We start from the raw sequence: 22,322 nt of genomic DNA, 5'->3' as shown, positions 1-22,322 counted from the left end.
CTCAAAATTCTCCAAGCTAGGCTTCAACAGTACGTGAACCAAGAACTTCCAGATGTTCAAGCTGGATTTAGAAAAGGCAGAGGAACCAAAATTGCTAACATCCGTTGGATTACAGAAAAAGCAAGAGAATTCCGGAAAAACATCTACTTCTGCTTCATTGACTATGCTAAAGCCTTTGTATGGATCACAACAAACTGCAGAAAATTCTTAAAGAGATGAGAATACCAGACCACCTTACCTGTCTCTTGAGAAGTCTGTATGCAGGGCAAGAAGGAACAGTTGGGACTGGACAGTAAGTGGTTCCAAATTAGGAAAGATGTACATCAAGGCTGTATATTGTCACTCTGCTTATTTAACTTATATGCAGAGTACATCATGCGAAATGCTGGCCTGGATGAAGATTGCCGGGAGAAATATAAATAATCTCAGATATGCAGATGACACCACCCTTACGGCAGAAAGCCAAGAGCCTCTTGATGAAAGTGAAAAAGGAAAGTAAAAAAGTTGGCTTAAAACTCAACGTTCCAAAAATGAAGATCACGGCATCTGGTCCCTTCGCTTCATGGCAAATAGATGGAGAAACAACGGAAACAGTGAGAGACTTTATTTTCTTGGGCTCCAAAATCACTGCAGATGGTGACTGCAGTCATGAAATTAAAAGATGCTTGCTCCTTGGAAGAAAACTATGACCAACCTAGACAGCATATTTAAAAGCAGAGACATTACTTTGCCAATAAAGGTCTGTCTAGTCAAGGCTATAGTTTTTCCAGTAGTCATGTATGAACTATAAAGAAAGCTGAGCACCAAAGAATTGATGCTTTTGTATTGTGGTGTTGGATAAGACTCTTGAGAGCCCCTTGAACTGCTAGGAGATCAAACCAGTCAGTCCTAAAGGAAATCAGTCCTGAATATTCATTGGAAGAATTGATGCTGAAGCTGAAACTCCAATACTTTGTTTACCTGATGCGAAGAACTGACTCCTATTAAAAGAGACCCTGAAGCTAGGGAAGATTGAAGGCAGGAGGAGAAGGGGACGACAGAGGATGAGATGGTTGGATGGCATCACTGACTCAATGGACATGAGTTTGAGTAAACTCCAGGAGTCTGTGATGGACAGGGAGGCCTGGCATGCATCAGTGCAGGGGGTCGCAAAGAGTTGGACACTATGAGTGACTGAACTGACTGACTGATTGAAATAGGACATGCAATTTCCTGTAAAAAATACAATTTTTCAGTGAGTTAATGTCAATTCTATTAGAAATAGACCCACTTTAATATAGTATTTTAATTTTTCCATGTAATGTACCTGTAACACCTATAGGACTTACAGAAATATCCATGTGGACAATCTCTGACATTTGGTTCATCCTATTTAGTTGATCCAACTTAATGAATTGTCCCATTAATAAAAAATCTTACAAATATATACTTTGAAGTTTTGCCTAGGGTTTTTTTTTTTTTTTTTTTTTTTTTTTTTTAGTTAAAAACTCTTAGATATTTATTTGAAAATATTTTCGGGAATCTGGGTTGTATTTTTTAAGATCAGCACACTGTTTTATGCATATTGGAAAACCTTTTCATCATCATGCTGCTGCTGCTTTCATCATAGGTGTCTACAATTATGGACCAAGATTTATTGATATTTATGCATGCAGAAGTGTTTTTAGAAGACTGGTATAAAGTGTATGAAAGTGATATGAACATTATTAAAATAGTTGTATGAGAACTAGAATCATCTACACAGTAGACAAATTATGAGGAAATCATGTATTGTTGGTTAAAGAGATTATTTTTCTCTTCAAAATAAAAATTCATAGTCTGATTGGCTGCATCAACCTCGTGAACATTTTTCATTTAAAAAGATATCAAGATCTTTTTCCATGATCTCACATGGCTACGCCTTCATTTTTCACACACAGGGCCTTATTCATGCTGGGGATCCCTAGTCAAGCAGGCTAGTTTGAGCTCATCTCAGTGAAGCCATTACACTTCTTTCAGTCATTCTTGCACATTTGCTCCATGCAAGCTTCTAATCCGGAAAAAAAGAAAAAACAAACTCATGGGCTTGGAGAAACAAAGCAGCAGCAATTTCCTTGCCTGATTCCTCAGCCGATGATGAAGTGGAGCGCATGTGGTGATTGGAGCCACACTTTACCCTGGCCATGGGCAGTATACCCAAACCTAATTAAGAAAGATCCTGAGTAAACTTGGCTGTGAGCCAAAATCACTAGCCCCTTCAATCAATAGTTTTGATATAAAAATCAGCATCTGGACTGAATGAAAGGGAGCACTGTTTCATGCCATAGTGGGAAAAAAAACATACCCTCTTTCTTCTACTCCTACCTGCTCATGATGGATGTTTCATTGATTTGTATCAGTGATAACTTTTTGGGGCAGCTGACTTGCAGACATCAGATGTGAGCCTGTCATCTGGACCACAGGGTACAATGAGTGTGGGAGTGACAATTTCTCCCTTCAGCCCTGTCATAGGCATCACCTTGTTTTCAAGTACGTGAGCTGGGTCCACATACTCCTGCTTGAATGACCTCTGCTAATATATCAAGTTTAGCTGAAATAACTTTTTAAGAAACTTGACTCAAGAAGGAGGAGGGCAGAAAAAAGCAACACCCTGTCAGAGTCTTGGAAGTCCTCTTTAGGCCCTGCTCCTCCCCTGACATCTTCAATATGGTGGCCGTGAGTCCATTACTCATCTCCAAGAGAGTCCTAGGAGATAATGTATGTCAGAGCTCTTTGTTACTTTTTTTAAGGATGATATACTGTTGGTTAGTGGGAAATTTTTTCCATCTATTGCCTGGACTGGGCGGCATGTAGGATCTTGGCTCCCTGACGAGGGATCAAACCTGTTCCTCCTACAGTGGGAACACAGGATGTTAACCCCTGGACTCCCAGGGAAGTCCCAATGTCGCAGATCCATATACAGAGTCTGGTGCATGACAAATGTCCCCAAATGATTGATTTATTATCTTTCAGACACCACATATCTGCTTCAGAAATAATTCCTACTCTTACTCTGGAAAATTCTCGTGCAGGATGTGAGAGAAAATTTAGCTCATTTTGGTGCCTTTTTTCTTTTTATCCTGAAGACTTATCTTTTAATGAGGTTGAAACAACAAATTAAGACATCGCTAGGACTGATGCTGAAGCTGAAACTCCAATACTTTGGCCATCTCATGTGAAGAGCTGACTTATTGGAAAAGACCCTGATGCTGGGAGGGGTTGGGAGTAGGATGAGAAGGGGACGGCAGAGGATGAGATGGCTGGATGGCATCATTGACTCAATGGACGTGAGTTTGAGTAAACTCTGGGAGTTGGTGATGGACAGGGAGGCCCGGCATGCTGCGATTCATGAGGTCGCAAAGAGTCGGACACGACTGAGCGACTGAACTGAACTGAACCCTTTTGGAGGCTCAGTGAAATACATGCTGATGACGTCATAAGATTCCTGGAGGTTGCCTTCAAGTAATCTGGTGGGAGGGGGCACCAGACAAAGACGGCTGGCCGTGAACTGATAATGTTTGGAGCTTGGTGATAGGCACGTGTGGGTTTATTATACTGCTCTGTTTTATTGTGTACTTAGACTTTTCCATTATAAAACTTTTTAAAGTGTGTAAATTAGAAATAAAATTTTTTTCAACTTTAGGGTCATCTTTTTATTGACTGAATATTTCAAATAATCCAGGAAGTCAACATCTTTAAAGTAATGTTAAACTGTATTCATTAATTTCTTTGTAATAGTCATTAAAGAGAATAACATAACTAGTTATTAAAAATAAATATTTTATTATATATAGGTATGTATAACAAAATAAACTACATGCATAAATTAAAAAAATATAAAATATTTATTTTTGTCTTCAGAGACTCAGTGGTATTTAATTATGCATTTTAGAAGTAAAAGTTTTAAGTGGATGGATGGCTGTCAGCTCACAGCTGAGTCCTTCCCCAAGAATTTCCCTTGACTGAAAGGAATTATCTTGTCTAAGTTACCCTTTCCCCCAGGGATGCCCTGGTAGCCTGCATCCCATAATTAGTAGGTGGGAGGGGACAGACCTGGCTCCCTGGCCTTCTTTTGAGTTACTTCTAAAGGCCCATCTCAGTTGTATAGCTTCTCTGGGGCTTACTGAAGCCTTTGTTATGATGATATCACAGTGCAACTTCTGTTGCCAACCTAGATATTGTAACATTGTATGCAGTCTCAACGGGTGTCCTGGTCAACATTGAACAGCCAGCTCTCCAGACCACTAATCTGCAGTGTTTGCCAGTTTCTTTGGTGCAAATACCCCCAACAAGGCCAACTTCCAGCTACCAAGGTGATGTCACTGAAACCAGTTGGGAAGAGATGAGCACCATTGATTCTGGTGACGTAGCGCAAGTCACAGCTCTCCACCCTGGGCCAACTTTTCTCAGTGAAATTCTTAAAAGCAAATCTTAGTCTTTTTTTTTAAGGGCTGCTGCTGCTGCTGCTAAGTCGCTTCAGTCGTGTCTGACTCTGTGCAACCCTATAGATGGCAGCCCACCAGGCTCCTCTGTCCCTGGGATTCTCCAGGCAAGAATATTGGAGTGGGTGACCCAAACTAAATCAACACAAAAACATCAACTCTTTTTTATATTGCCAATTTGGGTGATTGGTTTATTAAAGAAATTAATGTATCACAGGCAGAATGAAATGAAGTTGGTCACCTCAAATGTTTCAGTGAAACACACACATACATACACATATAAAACACCACACCACAACACCATAAGACAATGTCCCACAATAATTACCCAGAAACATTTAAAATACAGACTCCTTTTAATTTCTTAAACGTTACACAGCTCCATGCAGCATTCTGAGAAAAAAGACTTCAAATATGTTGTTCTTAGTGAAACTGGGAAAAAGTGCCAAGGAAGTATCTGATAAGTTCAAATTATAATTGTTATTATTGCCAAAATCAAATCCTATGTTTAAGAGAGCCAAGGTTTCCTCACTGAAACTTTTAAGTCAAAGTAACTCATTTATAGTATTTGTTATCTCTGAAGACAAACACCGAGGAGCATTGCATGTTTGGAGACTATGACTTTCACCTGGCTCAAGAGCTACTGTTGGAATAAATCAGTAATCAGAAGTTGAAGATATTTTTTCAGGGGTGGGAAGAAAAAAAGGAAACAAGATACCACAATCAGTGGAACAAGGTCATGAAAAGAGTAAGGAACATCTTGTAAGAAATGACACAAAGGAGACAAAGGAGAACTAGAGAAGAGATACTTTTGTTCAAATGAATGGCAGGTTATTCTTCAACATTGGGTTCATTTTTGGGGAAAGAGAACGTACCTTGAAGTGGGAACAAAATGTCCCATTGGGGTGAAAAGTTTAGAATAATTAATTTATTTTAACAAAATAAACACTCTTAATCACCAACAATCAGAGCAAAGTTCCTGGTAAGTTACTAGAGTTACCAGTCCCAATGAAAGTGAAAGTTGCTCAGTCCTGTCCATCTCTTTGTGACCCCATGAACTATACAGTCCATGGAATTCTCCAGGCCAGAATACTGGAGTGGGTAGCCTTTCTCTTCTCCAGGAGATCTTCCCAACCCAGGGATTGAACCCAGGTCTCCCGCATTGCAGGTGGATTCTTTATCAGCTGAGCCACCAGGGAAGCCCTGGTTCTCAAATTATGACCTGGTCGACAATCCCCTGGGAAGACAGGTTGAAATGCAAGATTCCTGGGCACTGGAGCTATTCTGATTCGGTGGAAGTCTGGTTTGGGGCCCAAGGATCTTTGTTTTAATAAGCTTACTAGCACATTCTGAAGCCCATGGTCTCTGTCAAACCAAAACATGCTGAAAGGCAAGATAGTCAACAACAGGATATTGCATTCCGTAAGATTAGGAAGGTGTCTATGCCAGTTTGCTATTATGCAAATATACCCTCCTTACAAATATCAGTCTGGATCCTTCATCTTCTGCTTCCCTTGAAGGTCATTTTTAGAAATAGCATCTTCCATCTATTTGTTAGTCAGCCAGATTCTCATCTCTGAATCTTTAAACTCTTGCTCTGTAAAGAAAGGGGAAAGTGTGCTTGTATGTGTGTGTGCATGCATACATGCATTCTTCCCAGTTGGGAGGGTTGGGGGTGTAAGACATTATAGTTCTGTTAGAAAATTATCTTTCCAAACAAAGCCAACCAAAGGGACATTTTTTGCTCTGGTATAGCTATGGAGACCCAATAATACCTATTGAACTGAAATCATACTTCTATTTAGCAGTAGATTTTTTCTTATAAAAATGAAAAATTCTCACAAGTACCCTCTTAACCAATTTCACTCTATAAGACATATATCCTTATATTATTAACCCTCTGGGACCTGAACCCCTCTAATGTACTCAGGAAACATTCCATTTGGATTACAGTTGTTCTCACAAGTTCATATTCAACACAGACGGTCTGCCAGAGCTAGGTTCTTGATCTCATGTTGGAGAATGTAATCAATGGCTCAGCACTCTGGCATCTTGATGAAGATTCATTTTGGACAATTAACTAATATAAACTTCATTTAAACATTCATTTTCAAGAGAAAAGTCCTACATGTCTTCCGTTTCTTGGCACATGTATACAATATGTATTTTCTTTGCACAAGGAATGCTGCACCGGTTCGCTGAGTTGGAATTTAGTCTCTGTTGGAATTTAGTTACCAAAATCAGCCATTGGATGGAGCAACTGAAGTTTCAGGACCCACTTCCTGTCCTCTTCTGCTTATAGGACTCCTTACAAAAATTCAGGGGGAACTTTATCATGGGATCCACTTTTAAGCTGATGTACCTATTAGGGTAATGAAGTGAAGTGAAGTGAAGTCGCGCAGTCGTGTCCGACTCTTTGTGACCCCATGGACTATAGCCTACAAGGCTCCTGTGTCCATGGAATTTTCCGGGCAAGAGTACTGGAGTGGGTTGCCATTTCCTTCTTTAGGGGATCTTCCTGACCCAGGGATCAAACCCGGGTCTCCTGCACTGCAGGCAGACGCTTTACCGTCTTAGCCACCAGGTAATAGTTTCCCCCATAAAAAGCTTTCCACACTGATCACCTTTATCCTTTAAAGAGCTGTGAGCCTCCGGGCCCCCAGACCGCGGGGGCTGTGGGCAGGGTTTCTGTTCCAGCGCAGCGTGAGAGCCGCGTCCATCTGTGTCATGTGAAGTCAAACCTCTCTTGAAGTGATTTGTTTAGAGTGTCATTTGATGGAGTGGAATGTTCTGTAACTCATTTGAACTATTACAGAAGCTTTGGTAAAAGGTCACCACTGCTTTTTAAGAGTTTCCCAATCTGGGCACCATCTGGGGGCTTGTTAAAGATAAGGTTTTCTACTGGCTTTTTTCCATACCGACTAGATTCAATTAGCAAAGGGCTACTTTTGCAGAGAAGTTTGTGTTCACATTTAGAGAGGGAGAGACAGACAGACAGGCAGATGTATAGAGACAGACAGAGAGAGACAGCGGCAACTCAAGTAAAGCCCATTTAGCAGCCGAGTGGAGTGCTTGTGCCACAGTACAGTTTAATGTTTAATTAACTGTTTAATGGGTCTGAATGGAGGGGTCAGAACTGAAAAGCTGAGTAGCATTTACTTTTAAATGTCACTTTTGAAACACCCGTTCTTCAAGTGTAGCCTTGGGAGTCCACTCTAGAGGAACTTGAATTTCCCCATGTCCTCCACATTCAGCAGGAAAAGGACAGCTCGTTGCTCAGTGTAGTAAAACCGATGCGAAAGGTTCAGTCCGCAGCGCACCAAGGACGCTCACACCCTTACACCTTCATCATTTTAGTCCAGGCCTACAGTTGGCTGGTTGCTTTCTTCCCTCTTCCCGATGAAACAAAAGTCTTGCATTTTCCAAACCTCAAAAACTCGGCTATGAAACTGCAGGAAACCGGGAAGAAGAGAAGGAAAGTTTCCTGTAAAGACGTCTTTGGTCTTGCTGGCCAGGTCTGTGCTCTCCCTTCAAACACTCAATATGGCTTCTGACACTTGTCCTTGGAAAAAGTCCAAATGTGGCAAATGGTAGAGGCAACATTTCTTTACCCTCCTGCCTGGAACTTCCCATGATATGAATGAGTTCTAGCTGGTTCTTTCATGGGTAACAAGGAGTCCAGCTACCGCCCACCGCCCTTGCCCCCATCTGCAGATAAAATTAGCAAACACACGGTGAGATCTACTGAAGTAAAAAATCAAAACTCTCTAATTTGGCTGGAATTCCTAAAAGGGTCTGGACTGAAGAGGCTGCACAGTAGCAGCTAAAACGCAGGCTCTTTGCCATTACAAATATTCTAAGAAATGTGTGTGTGGTGTGTGTGTGTTTGTGGCAGGATGCTTGGGGGAGGAGAACGTTAATGTCTCTGCAGAGACATTAAAAACACAACGATTGTGTCTCCCTTGGTTCAATGAAATTGTTTTGGAAACCAAAACTGTCCTTAGAAAGGAGGAGAAATCCATTTATATTCCTTTTGAGGCAAGGAAGGAGGTCTTTCTGGCCAAGTCTTTAGGGTCCATTTAGGTCCAGGAAACTCAATCCTCAAGTTCAAAGCTCATCTCATCATAGAGTTCCGGGCGTGCTGACTTCCTGTTCCGGGAATATTTCACATCCAGGAGGTCACCCATCTCATCCAGGGCTTCCAAAACCTGCAAAGAGATTGCCTTCCATTAGTTTTACTTAAACTCCCAAGTGGCCTTGCCCTCTGAGGCCTCACAGAAAACCACACTCTTCTTTTGCCAGCTTATTTGATTTTTAAAGAAAAGGAAAAAGATCCAGGTCAGTACGCTTAGGTTCATAAACCAGCCCTAGAGGAATGTTAGAGGCTAATGCATTTTATTTCGTATTCTTTAACAGTCTAACTCCACATTACGTGTGTTTAAGGTATTGTGGGGATGTAAAGAGAGGAAGAAACGCATTTGATTTATGCTTACCATGGAAGTCTTTATTTCTAAAATTTAATGACAGTATAAACTTGTGAGAGAAAAAGAAAAAAGTTTGCAGATTACATTTGAGCTAAGTCTTCATGACACAAGAAACCAACCTGATCAGGAAGAAAATGAACATGGTGGTAACTAACTCCTTTCCTGGTGGCTGAGACAGTAAAGAATCTGCCTGCAATGCAGGAGACCAGGGTTTAATCCCTAGATAGGGAAATGAGCATCCTCCTCTCTCTCTCCCATGCCTCCCCCATCCCTCCCACTCTCAGCTTTTAAATACTCAGCTCTATGCTCCATAGAATAATAGAGTTTAAAACCGCAAGGGACCAAGAACTCATCTATTTCAATTCTCTTAATCCAGGCAGGTAAACATACAATTTTACAAATGAAACAACTGAAGTCCAGAATATACACAATATAATTTTTCCTTCCAGTCTATTGCTAATCCTACAGAATTGGGCATGCTTTTTTTTTTTTGGTTCTGTTTTTTCTCAATCAGTCAAAAGAAAATGGAAAGATATTAGAGTCTAATGTTTTGAAAAAATGGAAAGTAAGAGTTGCTAACATCAGAATAAATGACTCATGGGGTTATGGACGTTCTCTGTTAGGAAGACTTTCAAACTGACATCCGTTAAGATCTCTATTAAGATGTTATGAATAGTTTATTTATAGGTGGTAGAATTATGGGTGATTAAAGTTTTCTTTTCACTTGAATGCATTTTCTTAACTTTTATACCAAATATAAGCACTAAGAAAAAGCAACAGACATTACATTTTAAGTGGCATAAGTCTGGGATAGTTTCTACTGCTTTTGCTGAAGGTGGGAGATGGGGCAGGTTGGTGGCTTTGAAAGTGAAGGACCCATATACTTGGGGGAGATGGGAGACAATTCATGGATGATGTGGGAGGGAAGCATAGGACTTCAATTATTTATTAATTTCAATCTCTTAAAAGTATATTTTTATTTTTAATACAATTTTAAATGTTACTTTCTGTTTACAGCTATTACAAAATACTGGCTGTATTCCCCATGTTGTACGATGCATCCTTGAGTCTACCTTAAACCCAGTAGTGTGTGCCTCCTGCTCTTCCTCCCCCAATATTGCCCCTCCTGCCCCAGTAGTAACCACTAGTTTGTTCTCTATGTCTGTGTCTGTTTCTTTTTTGTTATATTCATTAATTTGTTGTATTTTTTTAGAGTCCACAGATGAGCAATATCATACAGAATTTGTCTTTGACTTATTTTGCTCCTCATAATGCCCTCCACATCCATCCATGTTGCTGCCAGTGGAAAAATTTCTTTCTCTTTTATAGCTGAATAGTATTCCATTGTGTGTGTGTGTGTGTGTGTGTGTGTGTACACATTACATTTTCTTTATCCATTCGTCTCTTGATGGACCCCTAGGCTGCTTCCATATCTTGGCAATTATAAATTATGTTGCCATGAACATTGGGAGTGTGTGTGTCTTTTTAAATTAGTGGATTTTTTTCCAGATATATGCCTAGGAATGGAATTCCCGGGTCATGTGGCAGTTCTACTTTATTCTTTTGAGAAACCTCTGTACTGTTTTTCATGGTAGCTGCACCAATTTACGTTCCCACCAACAGTGCACAAGGGCTCTCTGCTTTCCACGTCCTTGCCAACACCTGTGACTTGCGTTCTTTATGATGACAGCCATTCTGATAGATGTGATGTAGTATCTCAAACTATTTAACTGTTTTTGGTCTCTGTTGTAAAATGTGTATAATATGCTGGTAATGCATAAATCTCAAAATGGATTTATGTTGAGGCTCATTGATCAACTGCCTGAAACACACCAGGACTCAAGCAAAGTTGACTTTATGCAGCTTTTGCTGCAGCAGGGAATGCACACTCCCGAGCCATCTTCGTAACATCTGGGAAGAGTCACTTGCCACCTGTGGACTCGTGCATGAAAGGATTCTAAGGAAATAGGGGGCCAGTTCTGGGTAGGATGCTGCTAAGAAGAGAGAGAAAGTCAGTGTTGGTCATATGTAGACTTCTTATTTGGAAGGTGGGAGGATTAAAAGGAGGTTAGAGCTGACCTTGGGCTTCTTGGGTGGCACAGACAGTGAAGAATCTGCCTGCAATGCAGGAGACCTGGGTTCGATCCTTGGGTCAGGAAAATCCCCTGGAGAAGGAAATAGCTACCCATTCCAGTATTCTTGCCAGGAGAATTCTATGCACAGAGGTGCCTGGTGGGCTACTGTCCATAGGGTTGCAAAGAGTCAGATGTGACTGAGCAACAAACACTACCACTGTTACTACTAAAGCTGACCTCAGTCCTTTACTGAGGACTGCCGTTCATGTTAGAAGAGGTACATTTTAAGCCACTTTGTGTTTGTAAAGTGGCCCCGTTTCTGTCTTCTTCCAAACACGGTCACTGAATAGACTTGTCTAATAATGTGCATTTTTGGCAAGTGTTGTCTATGTTCAGTAACCACTTTAATGCCCTGACTTTTCAAGGGGTCATTTTTCATATTCTCTTCCATGCTCTTCCATGGATTCCAATGCTCAAAATTTTGTATTGATTTGATGATCTCAAAAGTTTAGAGGCGTTTGTCTAGGCAAGAGTTCCATGCCTCTTCCAAACCAGGTAATCTGTAGGAACTACTCGTGAAGACAATCACAGGGTCTGATATCTACTGAACTGGCTATTCATTGAGTTCCTCAATGCTGTTTGGGTCAGAAATAAGATGCAAATTCACCCAGGCTACCCATCCCTTCTGCTGTCTCTAGAGCTTGCATCTGGGCACCTCGACTTCTCCCCACACCTGCAATGTTCTGCTCATAACTCCCTTCTTCTATCAAAGTGTAAACATGCTCAAGTCTCCCTCCACTTTCAAAAGCTTTTTCTAAACTGGTTTTTATTGCCTTTACAAACTTCTCGAAAATCTTGTCTACCCTTTCTTACCATCATTCATTACATTTAGAAGAAATGATTTGTTAAAATTAATATACTGGGAATATGCACTCATTTTAGAGAAACTGGACAATGTAGAACAGAAATAGCAAAGTTCTCCCATCATCTCAAAACCTAGGGTTAGTTCAGTTGTTAATACATCATCTAATGAATCGTTACTGTGTTTTGTTATTGTTGTTGTTGAGTCGCTAAGTCACATCTGACTCTGTGAACCCGTGGACTGCAGCACGCTGGGCTCCTCTGTCCTTCACTATCTCCTGGAGTTTGTTCAAATTCATGTTCATTGAGTCAGGGAAGCTATCTAATCATTTCTTTCTGTGTTGCCTCCTTCTCCGTCAGTCTTTCCCAGCATCACATACTATGTTCTATACATTGGTTTGAGTCCTAAAGATATAATGGTGAAGCAGAAAGATATGGATCCATGTGTATGTGTGTGGTTGCACACGTGTGCAATTCGAGCTCAAAGTATCATCTTCATTTTTAATTCTTTGTATTCTTATTTCTGTTCCCTTCACTCCCCTAAAACGCTCTGCTCTGAGCAACAGCAAGCTCCTGGTAACTGCTAAGCTAATGATTTCTTCTCCCCTCTTACAGCATTTGGATGTTCTGCTAATTCTCCCCCAACTTGAAGCTTTTGCCTTTTTAGTGTTGGGCAGTACACCAGCTCGTGACTTTTTGGATTGCACTAGCTCCATTTGAGCCCACGTCTTCATCTGTGATCCACCCACAGATGCAGGCACTTCTGGAGTCTGCCCTTGGCCCATGTACTTATATTTGGACAATTCTTTCTTCTACCACTGATGTTAGTGATCTCTCCTTGAAGTGAAGTGAAAGTCACTTAGTTATGTCCAACTCTTTGTGACCCATGGACCGTAGCCCACCAGGCTCCTCTGTCCATGGAATTCTCCAGGCCAGAATACTGGAGTGGGTAGCCTTTCCTTTCTCCAGGGGATCTTTCCAACCCAGGGATCCAACCCAGGTCTCCCACGTTGCAGGCAGACTCTTTACCAACCGAGCCACCTGGGAAGCCCCGATCTCCCCTTAGTTCCTCAAATTCCTCAAAACTCCAGTCTTGCATGTTCTCCTAAGCTCTAGAATTGGCTTTTCCTTTTTAAAAATTTCATTAAATATAGTTGATTTACAATGTTGTATTAATTTTCTCTACACAGCAGAGTGATTCAGTTATACATATATATATTGTTTTTCACATTCGCTTCCATTATGGTTTGTCACAGGATATTGAATTTAGTTCCCTGTGCTATACAGTAGGACCTCACTATTTATCCACCCTGTGTATAATAGTTGAACTTTTCTACCGATGGTTCATAGACATGTAATCCCTACATGTCTACAACTGAGCTCATTTGATTCCCCTAGTCCTGCTGATGATTTGCTATTCTTTGCCACATACCTTATTTCCTAGTAACTTAGCTCTGCTGTTCTTCATTCACTAGAGGGCTAGAGACCTCGGATTATCATTGATTCCCTGGCCCACATGTGTCCTGCATCCAAATATTTGCCAAGTCTTGGCAGATCCATGCATGCACAATGTCTGTTCCTAGATTCGTTTCTTTTCTCCCATTGCCCTTGACCTCATCATCTCTTATTTTGCTCAAAATAGCTCCATACATGTGCTGACTCACTGCACCTCCATGCTCCTGTGGTTGTCTTTATTAGATTGCCATCTAGAATGTCTGTCCTGTGGTTGTCATTCTTTACTAGATGAATTTATTCTCTCTGGTGTTATTATGAGGTGCCTGTTTATAGTATGTCCTCTTAGACTTTTTGCCCCAGAGTTTTGCATAGAGCAGACACCTGATAGTGTTTGCTAAACTGCATTGATTTTCATGAGACAGTTTCATCAACCCCAAACTGACTGACCTGGCTTGGATCTGTGATATTATTCATTCATACAGAGGTTGAAATTTAAGGACAGTAAAATGGTAAAATGGTTTTGAAATCCTTTGCACCTCAGGTAGGATGAGCTTTTACAATAGGTCTGTCTTTGCTGTTGGCTTTCCAAATGTGGCTTATTTGAGTCCTATTTTCTTGTGATGGACATAGTGGCTATGGCCAGTGCCAGGATGTAGGCAATTGCTTCTGAAATAGCACAAGAAATCAGCATCAGCGCTTAAAAAGAAGCCCAGAGCAGGACGCCTGGCTTCTCAGTCAGTCTTTGCTGTGAAACCAAAACAGCGACTTGACTCAAGTCTTCACTGAGTTGATTTTCTTTTGTATCGGCTGAGTTGATCACATTGTTGTGCATTCCTGGGACTCCCCCCCAACCCTTTTTTTAAAGTAGTGGGTGTTACTGGCATTGTTTTCTTACACCATCCAAGAGAAATCTAGGGAAACCCAAGCAAGCTCTGTAAAAGAAGGCGCCCAGACTCCGAGGTGGCCCCCGTCCCGCTGCCGCTCCTGGGCTGCGGGCACTCACCGTGTCCAGCATCTCCCGGGTGTGTGCTGCTGAAACACAGAACCGAGCCCGCGCTTCTGCAAGAGGCGTAGCTGGAAATCCAACGACCACCACGCCGATTTTTCTCTTTAATAGGTGCCTTGCAAAAGCCCTAAGGGAAAGATTAAGAAGGAGGTTAAGTGAGAGATGACGAAATTCTACTGCAAAAAAAAGGAATGTGGCTAATGACTTTGTTTTTAAAAAATAAGTAGAAGATAACTGAAGTAATGAAACTTCCGTCAAATACAGTTGACCAGGAAATGTGGCAGCCAGTCACTTGCCGGCACCCATAACTGTGTGTGTATACTGTGGGACATGGCCCATTCGTTACACAACTGTGTGTTCAGTCTTTGACATCGAGCAGAAAATGTGGATGGACATGGACATGCCCGTGACCCTGGTTGAACAAATTTGCATATATGTAAACTTTTTGTCTGTAGAGTTCCTAAGGAATAAAAGCCCTAACACACTTGTAGGACAAGAATAGGCACACAGACTTCGAGCAGGGACTTGTGGGCACAGAGGGGAAAGAGAGGGTGTGATGAAGTGAGAGAGGAGCGTTGACGTATATACACTACTTTGTGTAAGATGGACAGCTAGTGGGAAGCTGCTGCATACACAAGGAGCTCAGTCCTGCTCCGTGATGACTCAGAGCGGTGGGATTGGTGGGGGTGAGGTGGGAGGGGGGCTCAGGAGGAAGGGGATGTATGCATACATACGACTGATTCATGTTGTTGTACATGGAAACTAACACGACATTGTAAAGAAATTATACTCCAATAAAAAGAACCGCAACACAATGCAACTACATAAAGAAACAATTTGTTAGATGAAAACCTATATGCTTTAAATACATAATACGGTACCGATAATAGTGTGGAGATTTCAGACGCCTCTACTTCGTGACTGTAATTTCAGAATCAGGATCAGAGGGTCTACGGGAGACAACCCCAAGCCACGTTCTCTCTCCAGAGACAAGGATTTTATTTTCCATCAAGTCAAAGATAGGAAATAGTAAGGGTCTTCTTATGTTTTATGTGTGCCTTCAGGGATAATAAACCCATTGGCTGGACTAAGGGGGGGATGGGGAGGGGGGTGGGAGGGAAAGAAGTGTGCACTCACAGAGTCCTTCTCTAGAAGGAGCCTAGAGGCATAGGTCATAGAACTACAAAGCCCTTTGATACAGAGTAAAACCTTTTAAAGCTATGATTCCTTCCCCTTAACCACTTCTAGCATCTTTTTATTTCAGAGCTAATCTCAGTAACGATTCTAGAATACTGAGCTCTCAAAGTCTGGAAGTTTCTTGCACTGAGATCCAACCTCAGACACAGGCTTATGTGTCCAAGTGAGTGATTATTTCCCTGTCTGTGCTCATCACTCCCCACGGGAATCCTTCCTCCCTGAGAAGCTCTGCCCACAAGTGGGGTAAATGTTTCAGATCTTCTAAGCATCAAGAGGTGGTTGTTGCTGTTTAGTCGCTAAGCCATGTCCGACTCTGTGACCCCAGCCTGCCAGGTTCCTCTGTCCAGGGATTTTCCAGGCAAGAATACTGGAGTGGGTTGCCATTTCCTTGTCCTTTGCGGGTGTCTTATTTTAGGCTAGAAGCTGACAGCACCACAGAAACCCCGAGCTTCAGGAAGAATCCTCGATGCAGCCGCGGAGAGGAAGGGTGTGGGGTCCCTCCTTCTCCTCCTGTTCAGCTGACGGCTCTTTGGTTTCTTCGTGCAGAAGGCGGGTTATCAAAGGAAGCGATGGAGACTGCGGGGACCACCAAACACAGCCTCTCTGGCCCCCTGGCTCGGGCAAGGCGAGATTCAGCCTTTGATTTGGAAAGGTTGCAAGGAGATGGAGCTTTCTAACTGAGGAAGCTTGAAAACCGGCCATTCTTTTTCTTTCTTGATCACCCTATGGAAGGCTGCCCACGGAACTGCACAGGATGAGAGCTTGTAATTGTCTGAGAAACAAGTCAAGTGCTTTTATTGCTAGAGTACAAACCACCTGACCCATGATTTCTGGCCGGCTTTTGGGACTCCCCAGAGACCATTTTCACTGTCTGCACTTTTCTCTTTGTACCAGAGGAAGTGAGTTTTGCCAAAGAATGTAGAGTGAAATATATGACTGTTGATTCATTAGGTTAATCTGAGGCCTCCCTGGAGCATGTCTAAATTTAAAGCTTACAACTTACACAACTAAAGCTAGCCTCCTTCAGTTAATGTATATGGTTGTTCAGCATAATGAGCCTCTGGGTCTGTACTCCCCAAATCAAATTAGAGCTGGCATAGCCTGAAAGAAACTAAACTACTTGAATAAGAAGAAGAATAAAATGTTAGCCCTGCACTGCTCACAGCATCATTGCATTTTCTGCACCACCATCCTCCAAGCATATGACGAGGCCTGGGGCTGGAAAATGTCAGTCTTCTACCGAATAGGAAATACAATTCTTCTGATGCTTTAAGTGAATTTTTATCGGTGAAATCACATTCTACTCTACTACATAGAAGAGTCCAGTGGTAGAGCTGCAGTAAGAGTTTATTCAAAAGGATACCTGGCTAGAGATCATATTTCTATTCTGCAGTGGGGGGAAATGTGGAGAAATCGCAGTTCTTTAATAAAATCAAAGGTTTTCAAATGAGCAAATGGAAAAAGTGTTCAGACACTGGCTAAGACAGCTAACTCCCTGTTTCAAAAGCTTTTCTGCGTATAAACTTTCCACTGAAGGAATATCAGAGAAGAAAACAAGACCAGGGAATGACTCCTCCTGCCAAAAGTAAATAACATTACCTTCTGGAACTAACCTGTTCTAAGTTTCCTTAACAACAGAAATAATTAGATTTTGTTTTGGTACTAATTGTACAGTCCCCGTTGTACTAATCCATGCCCTTTTGATTCACTGATGATGACATTAAAGGGGTTAAATTATACTCGGCATTGCTTTAAAGAGATGTGTATTTCCCCCTGTGGACTAAAGCTTGAGAGGCTGTGCAGTGCATTGAAAAGAGCCCTGGTTTAGGAGGCAAACGGAACTGAACTCTGGGCTCTAGTACCCACAATAGGAGTGACACCGAGAAAATAGTTTTGACTTTTGTGCATCACGGTATCTTCATTTGTAAACCTGAGCTAGGCATCCCACCTGCAGTGGCTGAACATTGGGTTTAAGAGCCTTCCTTAGCATAAAATTAACATTCAGCAATATTAGCTCCTCCTTAAAACTGTCTTACATGGGAAGCTACTAAATCATTTGACCTATCATCCAAGGTCCAGTTGATGCAGGGCATAGCAAGATCTTTTCCTACTCTTTTCCTGGAAGTTTTATTTTTATGAAAGGATAATAATTATTTTACTTTATTCTGTATAAAGACTTTAAAAAATATTGTAATTAGTTTAAAAAGACATGCAACCGCAATGACTCAATCTTACACTCTGTTGAAACTAGTAATAATAATCATTGTAGACGTAGTAGTAGAAGTAGTTGTAATAATGATGTCTACCACTGACTGAGTGCTTATTCAATCAGTATACGAAGTGCTTCATGTGCACTATTAATACTATTAAAAATAATAGCCAATGCTGAATAGACCCTATGTAAGAGGTGACGATGCTGATAGACCTCATCTTGTTTAATCTTCAAATGATATTAGGAAACAGGTCCTATTCCATCCCATTTTCTCTCTTTTTTAAAAATATATGTTTAATGGGAAGATAACTGTCTTATGACGCCGTTTAGTTTCCACTGTACGGCTTGAATGGGCCACAATGACACACGCATCCCCGCCCTCCTGAGCCTCCCTCCGCCCTCCCGTCCTCGGAGCGCCGACTGAGCTCCCTGAGTTACACACAGCTTCCCACTAGCTGTCTGCTTTACACATGCTAGTGTGCACATGTCGGTGCTGCTCTCTCACTTCATCCCACTCTCTCCTCCCCCTCCACTGCACAGTCTTTCTTCTTGCCCTGCAAATAGGTTCATCAGTACAATTTTTCTAGATTCCATATACATGTGTTAATACATGATATTTGTTTTCTTTATGACTTATTTCACACTGCATAATAGACACTAGGTTCATCCATCTCACTTCAACTGACTCAAATTCGTTCTTTTTATTGGTTGAATAATATTCCACTGGGCTTCCCTGGTGGCTCAGACAGTAAAGAATCTGCTTGCAATATGGGAGACGTGGGTTTGATCCCTGGGTTGGGAAGATCCCCTGGTGGAGGGCATGGCAACCCACTCCAGTATTCTTGCCTGGAGAATCCCTATGAGCAGAGGAGCCTGGCAGGTTACAGTCCATGGGATTGTAAAGAGTCAGACATGACTGAGTGACTTAGCACAATATTCCACTGTATATATGTACCATAACTTCTGTATCCGTTCACCTGTCAATAGACATCTAGGTTGCTTCCATGTTCTGGCTATTGTAAACAGTGCTGCAATGAACATTGGGGTACATGCATCTTTTTGAATTATGATCTTCTCAGGGTATGAAGATGCTCAACGTTGCTCATCATTAGAGAAATGCAAATCAAAATTACAATGAAGTATCATCTCACACTGGTCAGAATGGCTATCATTAAAAAACCTATAAATAATAAACACTGGCCAGGGTATAAGAAAAAGGAAACCCTCTTGCACTGCTGGTGGGAATGTAAATTGATACAACCACTATGAAGAATGGTATGGAAATTCCTTAAAAAGCTAGGAATAAAACTACCATATGACCCAGCAATCCCACTGCTGGCCAATATACCCTGATATATCTCATTTTCAATATGAGAAAAGCAGGGCTTCAGAAGTTTGGTTTAATGAGGAAGAGACAGAATGAAAATTCTTTTTCATTCCAAACATCTCATTAAACTCTAGAACATAACTTTTCCAGGAAACTCCTTCTCAGTTTTATTTTCGTTTTTCACATTAGCTTTGTCAAGTCAGGACTCCTGTCATATAAGGGAGGAGAGGAACTCTCTCTCATTCTGTCACCATACACTTAAGGGCATTTGTTTTTGTCTGTCATGGACTCTTCTCATTAGATGGACTCAACTTCCCGTCCTGTTGAGGTTCTAATTCCAGCCTCTATCTTCAAATATCAAGCACGCTCCCTAACACCGCCCTCAAGTATTGTGTACTTGACACATTCCAAAGTAAAGCAGGCTTACTTTTGGTGTCCTCATTGAGCGAATCATAAAGGATTAGATAAGCATGGGCTAAGCGTGGAGTCAGAACACACCACTTCCCCAACCACTCTGAGTAAATGCGGATTTTCTTCTGTGCCGTCCACGATCAGATGGTAGAGGGCTTTGGGGTATCTGCCACTTGGAATCACCGTTGTCTCCCCTCCCCGCCATTAGCACAGAGCAGTGTCCTGTGACATTCCCGAAGCACACTGTCTTCTGGGCCACTCCAAGCGCTGACTTCCTGACCCAGATCCACAAACAAAGGGCTCAGTGGTGGACAACCGTGGTGCATGAGGCAACTCATGTGTGTGTCGTTTGGCCCTGGTGACGTGACGCGAGAGTGGACATCAAAGAAACCATCTTTTAGGAATGTTTAACTCAGTCCTAACCATCATGAGTTTTCAACAAATAGCTCCAGAATTTCTTTTCTATACTATTCTAATAGTCTGCCAATCAACCTAGACTGTCAGAGAAACAAACAGAAAGTTCCAACAATACGGTTGTGTTAAAGCAGCGTCAGGACCTCCAGAATCTGATGAACATCTGTTGATAATCACTTTCTCCCATGTGCTGGGTCAGACACACACATATTTTATATTTAGAAAAGATTTTAATTAATTTCTTTTTAATCATAGAGTTCATTCATGCCTAGCAGATTGGAGAACGACTCCTGGAAAAACTCATCAACACCATCCTGAGAAAAAGTCATTTTTTTTTTCTCTTTGAGCATTTGTTACTAATGCTCAACTTCAGAGTCACAATCAGCGGAAAACAACCTGAAGTCGGCTTACAGGAGAGGTATTAAAATTTGGTGTTGGGGGCAAGAGCTTTGGAGCAAGAGCCTAAGTTTGGGTTTGCCCATTGGTTTTCCTACACTTGATCTTGACTTTGGAAAGCTGTTTAGCTGCTCTCAGCCTCAGTTTCCCCACACACGAGGCTGCCTTCTTTGGAGGGTGGCTGTGAGAGTTCAATGGGAGAAAGCACAGGGCCTGGTCATGTTGCTTTTGAATGTTGGGAGAGATGGTCTTTTGAGGTTCTCCCTGAGAAAGATCTTGGGGCAAGAGGAAGCGCAGGACCCTTGTTCACTTACAGCTGAGGCCTCAGGCAGCAAGCGGTTTCGCCCAATTCACAGAGTGTGGGAACGGTGGGCCATAGCACCTGGCTGCCTTCCCACAAGACCTTGTAACTTCTGAGAAATTGGACAAGTGAGTTTTGAGCTCAGCATCTTGCTCCAGATGCAAAGAACACCTGCGCTGAAAGACTCCCCTGGTGTCGGAGCGCCATCTCCAACAGATCACCCTGGGGCTGAGGTGTTACGGTGGGCGTCTGCTGGATACTCACGCTACTTTTGCAGGCATGTAAAGGAGCAGCGGGACCACGGGAGACTCTTCATTGCCATAGACAATGAATCCCATCTTGCTTAGTCTCTGTCTGAAGTATCTTGTATTTTTTGCCAGTTGCTGTATTCTCTGCAGCCCTGAAAGGAAATAGGCATGAAATCCATCAATTCCCACCTGGAAGAGGGAAGCAGATGTCAGACTGTCTTGGCAAGGGCTGTTAAGTCTTTCTGCAGGCCTGCAGTAAGGGCTGGAGGAGGGTCAGAGCAGGGTGGGCAAAGACCTCCTGGTGGGCAGGTGTGGGCACTGATGCCCGGGACCTGCCCTGCGCCTAGAAGACAGGGTCTGGGGGGACAGTGCTGCTGGCCACTTCTGCCAACTATAGTCAGGCTGGGCTGCAGGGCAGCAGGGAGCAGGAAGGGTGTCTCGGCAGAACAAAGGACGTGAACTACTATTTACTAGATATCCACAGTGTGCGGAATCTGCTAAGTACTGTAGACACATTAGATCAGGCGAAGGGAATGTGACAAGAAACGGAACACCAACCAAGAAGGAGATTGTTGCAAACCTCAACTGTCCCTCTTCTTTTCTGTTATTACTCTTCACACCTTCCCCCATCCTCGTTCTCCAGGAAGATCCCTCCCCAGCTCTGCCAGTCCTCAGAGAGCAGACCGCGATGGAGAAAACACCTCGTTTGTTGTACTTTCTCAAGAAAGCTGACCTGTCCCCATGATGGCAACTGCCCGCGGATGGAGGACATGCTCAGCCCAAGGGCAGATCATTTGGGTGCTGCCCAGGGGGCCGTGAGTTGGTTTCTCACGAGAAGTTTGCCAAAGAGATAATACATATGAATTAATCCAGTAAGACTGTCTTGCTAGTAGCACATGAATATAAAATATTTAGAGAGAATCAACAATTGGATGAAAAACAAAAAATGATGGGAATTGAGAGACAAGTGTATTACTGGAATCTATGAGACAGAGGAAATCATTGGTCAGTAGAAACTAGGGTAGCCGCGAAGTAGAGAAGTGGGCAGTGCAAGATCAGTCAGAAGCAACGAGAGAAAAGAGATAGAAACAGTCTCCCGGGGGAGACAGGCATGAATCAGATAATCACAAATGAATGTAAAGCTGCAACTCTGATGAGGGTGGTGACGAATGCCATGTGGTGTTTGAGAGTCCACAGTGGCGAGCTTAGACCAAGTCTGAGGAAAGCAACGCGTGATGAGTGAGCTGAGATCTGAAAGATAGACAAAGGTTACCAAAATAAAGAGGAGGGGATTCCTCACCCAGGACACAGATGCAATGCTCCTATAGTTCGTAGAAAAAACAGAATGGTTGAGAACCAGCAAGATGTGGTTGAGGGCAGGGCAAGACAGAGGAACAGTGAGTAGATTGCAAAACCGGAAGTACAGGGATAAGAGAATCCAGCATTGAGTGCTTGGGAAGAGGAGGTTAAAAGGG

The 22,322-nt window shown here is 42.3% G+C and overlaps 1 protein-coding gene across 1 annotated transcript in view; it reads right to left on the bottom strand.

Moving 5' to 3' along the window:
• Nucleotides 1–4,621: 4,621 nt before the first annotated feature.
• SPTLC3 (serine palmitoyltransferase long chain base subunit 3) overlaps nt 4,622–22,322 on the bottom strand; it is a 157,243-nt gene continuing 139,542 nt past the window's right edge. Inside the window, exons 10-12 of the mRNA XM_043883774.1 lie at nt 20,864–20,999; nt 14,339–14,468; nt 4,622–8,668 (exon numbers count right to left, since the gene is read on the bottom strand). Coding sequence (XP_043739709.1) covers nt 8,555–8,668; nt 14,339–14,468; nt 20,864–20,999 — 380 coding nt within the window. The 3' untranslated portion in view covers nt 4,622–8,554. The remainder of the gene's footprint in view (nt 8,669–14,338; nt 14,469–20,863; nt 21,000–22,322) is intronic.

Source organism: Cervus elaphus, chromosome 23, assembly GCF_910594005.1.
Source record: "Cervus elaphus chromosome 23, mCerEla1.1, whole genome shotgun sequence".
Lineage (NCBI taxonomy): Eukaryota > Metazoa > Chordata > Mammalia > Artiodactyla > Cervidae > Cervus > Cervus elaphus.
Note: the sequence above shows the minus strand (reverse complement) of the source record. Positions and strands in the feature narration are given on the sequence as shown.